This window comes from Grammomys surdaster, unplaced genomic scaffold, assembly GCF_004785775.1.
Source record: "Grammomys surdaster isolate TR1022 unplaced genomic scaffold, NIH_TR_1.0 125745, whole genome shotgun sequence".
Lineage (NCBI taxonomy): Eukaryota > Metazoa > Chordata > Mammalia > Rodentia > Muridae > Grammomys > Grammomys surdaster.
The window spans coordinates 2,681,411-2,685,200 of record NW_021620577.1 but is presented as its reverse complement, the minus strand read 5'-3'; the positions used below and the strand labels follow the sequence as shown (position 1 = coordinate 2,685,200).

The 3,790-nt window shown below is 55.8% G+C and overlaps 1 protein-coding gene across 1 annotated transcript; it reads right to left on the bottom strand.

Annotated features, from left to right (window-relative positions):
- Positions 1-1,062: 1,062 nt before the first annotated feature.
- On the bottom strand, positions 1,063-3,047 carry LOC114639586 (adenylate cyclase type 9; the record flags this gene model as incomplete). Its single annotated transcript, XM_028788354.1, has 2 exons — positions 2,983-3,047; positions 1,063-2,798 (listed from the first exon to the last, which is right to left on the bottom strand). A coding segment is annotated over exon 2 (1,693 nt), but the record flags the coding sequence as incomplete, so codon positions are not given.
- Between the last annotated feature and the right edge of the window lie 743 nt (positions 3,048-3,790).

The window sequence follows — 3,790 nt, the reverse complement described above, 5'->3', positions numbered from 1 at the left end:
ACAATCAGGGCTACAAAGAGAAACCCTGTCTACAAAAACCAAAAACCAACACCACCCCACACCAATAAAAAGTATAGTAAAACACAGGGACTGTTTAAAATCCCAGGGAATGGGGAAAGAAATGTAGCAGATTACTAAAGATCCTTGTTTCCTGTCCTATTTTACACATCCATTTTCCAGATCTCAACTTCTTTTGTCCTATATAAAAATAAGAAAATAAACTAAAGTACCATGTAATCCAGCAAAAATTCCTAGAACAGTCAAGACCTTAAGACAAAGGACAAAGAGCTAGATGCAAATCTGAGGGAGTAAGGGAGACATAGGAACTCTACCTTCAGAACACCTGGTAGCTCATGGGGTTCTGAGTTCTGAAATCTGGGCTGTATGAAGCAAGGCAGATAAAGTAACAAGTGAATGAAGCTGAAAGATAGAAATGAAAGCTTAGGAGAGGGAGAGAGAGGAGAAGGGAATGAGGGAGGGAGGGAAATTGTTAACTGATTCAGGCAAAGGCACTGTATACTGACAGGCACATATGTCTAATTCTCCAGGATGCTACAAAACAGAGTCAGCTTCCTAGCTGGATTTTGACCATAAGCAAAGCAAGGCCTGAAGAAGAAAAGGGGGTTGAAGTTAACACTTTTGTCAAAAGAGACAGGGAAACATCTGTATGGGATTTAAGAGCAATTTCTTTAAGTGCTAAAAAGTTGCAACTTTCAAAAGTCTCTGATATCACACACTCACTCACTGGGATTTCGACCAGAATTTCAGAGACATTGCAGCCAAAAGGCAGGGTGTGAGTTTTCAAAGTTCTCCCTCCTTCTAAGGTCTCATCTAGGTCAGCCCTGTCTCTGTGTCCCTGTCTGCAGTGTGACTAGGTCTGTAGCATCTGACTCACTAGGAAAAAAAAAAAAAAAAAAACTCACACTGATTCCCTACAGTCAGGTGTACCGAAACAGCCAACTGCCTCCAGACACTAACGCTGGAAAGAGGTTTGTCAATTATTGTTAATACTGTGGAATGCTAACAGGATGGGGGAAGGAGAAGACAAAGAAAGGCACATACCTTTCAACTGGTCAGCGACCACGCTCTGCCCAAGGCGCTCGATAACTCTCCCATCTTCCATTTCATACCTGTCGTCTAAGTATTTAGCAGTGGCCTCTGATATGTGAACTTTGCCAGCCACTCCCAGCTGCTCCATGAGATTAGCCAAGTTCACATCGTTGGACCACACATCAAATTTAAACCTCCTCATGCCCAGGATGCCGCATAAGACAGTCCCCGTGTGAACCCCAACACGCATGTTCACCATCTCTTTCTTCTCCTGGCAGAACTGCTCGATGGCTTTGATCATGCCTAAGCCCATCTCAATGCAGCAGTAGGCATGGTCGGCCCGGGGCTCCGGACACCCGGCCACACAATAATAACAGTCTCCTAGAGTGCTGATCTTCTCACACTTGGTCTCCTCACACAAGCGGTCGAAGCGACCGAACAGATCATTGAGTAGCCCTACCAAGGCATGAGCAGATTTGTTAGCACTCATCTTGGTGAAACCCACAATGTCTGCAAATAAAATACTGACTTCTTCAATCTGCTGCATCTTAAAGGGACGGAATGCTATAGGCGCTTTCTGTATGGAGGACTTCTTCTTCCTGTTCTTGGGACTGGAGGTGGCGTGCCTCTTGACAGAATTCTCGCTCTCCTCGTCCCCTTGTTTCATTAAGTCATCAGCTATGATTCTCGGCATCACAGAATGAATCATCCTCTCTTTCAGGGCTTTCTCCACTTCCAGATCTTTGCCGTGCATAATGGATTGTCCCACCTTGAGGAAGGTGCTCCTGGACCTCACCTGAGACATGACGAACAGATGGATCCCGATGGCATGAATGCACACGTGCAGCAGGGCTCTGCTCAACAGCTCCCAGTGCAGGGCCCCAGGGCCCGGGGAGGGGAAGCAGTATTCATTTCGGAAATGGTAACCGAAGGTCTCAAAAAGGACAGAGTAGACCACCCCCAAAACCAAGCTCAAGTACAGAGGTAAATGCATGACTGTGTAGAGCAAAAGAAGCACTTCGATGCACATGGAGAAGCTTCCCACTTGAGATAAGCAAGTGTCCTCTGGCTTGGCCGTGTGCGTATGATTGGAGCTGTCAACACGTCCTGACAGAGGTGTCCAAACCTGAAACTGCGCAGCCAGGGTCAGGGCGAACACCAGCAGGGTGAGAGCCAGCGAGGTCCACGCATAATGCCGGGCGTACAGCTTGGTGAAAGTAAACAGGAAAAAGCCCACACACACCACCAGGAAGCACAGAGCTGGGACCACCATGACAATCACTTTGGATCTCATGTGGACAGCGAAATAGATGCTCCAGAGAAGGCAGGCGAAGCCCACATAAAAGAGTGCGTACCGGAAGCGGCGCTGGGTCTGCGGAAAGCAGCGCTCCAGGCAGGCCTCCTCCAGGTTCACGGAGTCGAATTTGGGGTCCCACCACCGGCTGGAGGCCCTCTCAAACAGCTGGGGCAGCTTCTTCTGTCTGCGTAGGCGACCCCCGCCGCCCACTCGCCGGGGAAGGCCCCCCGAGTCTCCTGAGCTGCTACAGCTGGAGGAGATGCTGTACTTGCAGTGCTTCGGGTGGGTGTTGGAGGACAGCTGCTTAGGGTTGATCTTGACCCTCACGCTGTTGCTGTCTCCACTTGAGTCGCAGCTCACCTCGGTGCTATGGTGATGCAGCAGCTGCTGGTGGGGTGAGGAAGCCATGTTGCCTAGCTCTTGGAACCTTTCCCGACCAGGTCAGGGGTACCTGCAGGCGAAACCAGCAGAATTAGAGCGGCCTTACTACACACACTCCCGGAGGGCCACGCGACCTACGCTTGTCGGGAGTGCGAGCTCTGGCGAGCCACTTGGGAAGGCACCATATGTTCACAAAAACTGCCCATAACGGCGAATAAAAGCGCCAAGGCGAGAGAAGACCGCACGGGCCGTACCTGGTGTTCCCGGGGTTCTCGTGCCGCGGCCGCGCTGAGACTTAGCTTCCCGGCGCGCTGCGCTGCGCTCCCCTCGGGCGCCGTCGCCCGCTGGTGGCCTGTCCCCGTGCGCCTCCAACTGCAGCTCCAGAGGGAAGTTCAGACCTTGAGCGCTCCGGGCACCGGGAGCAGCGTTCGCAAAAACAACTCGGCCGGAGACGAGCAGCGCTTCATCCTGCCGCAGCGGCGCCCGGTGCGTCAAAGCGCGCGGGCCGACCTGCGGCTCCTGCCGCGTCCCGTCCCCGCGCGGCTGAGCACCGGCGGGCTACCCTGCCCCGCGCCCCCGCCCGCGAGCTTGCGGAGCCCGAAGGCCGCCCGTCGGAGCGGCCGGTCTAGCAGGGCCTCTTGTCCGCAGCCGAACGCGCCGCACCCCCGCCGAGGGTCGAGCTCCGGGCACTGCCCGGGCCCCTCCGCGGACGGCGGTGCGGGCTGCCGCAGAGCCTGACTCCCGCGACGCCGGCCGGCCCGCACGCCGGTCGCCCGCACGCCGCGCCCACGCCTCAGGGGCCCTGCCCGAGCTACAGATGCCGCTGCTGCTGCGCCCGCCGCCCGCTCTCCCGCAGCCGCTGCCTCATGTCGGAAGAGCAGCAGCCGCAGCCGCCACCACCACCATCTCCGGCCCCCTCCCCCTCCCGCTGTCACTGACAGACGCGCGCCCGCGCCGCCCCTCTCCCCCGCCGCAGCGCGCACGCGCGGCCCGCGCACGCCACCGCCGGGTCCCGGACACGCGCACCGGCAGCGCGCCACCCCGCCTTGGAGCGCGCCCCGG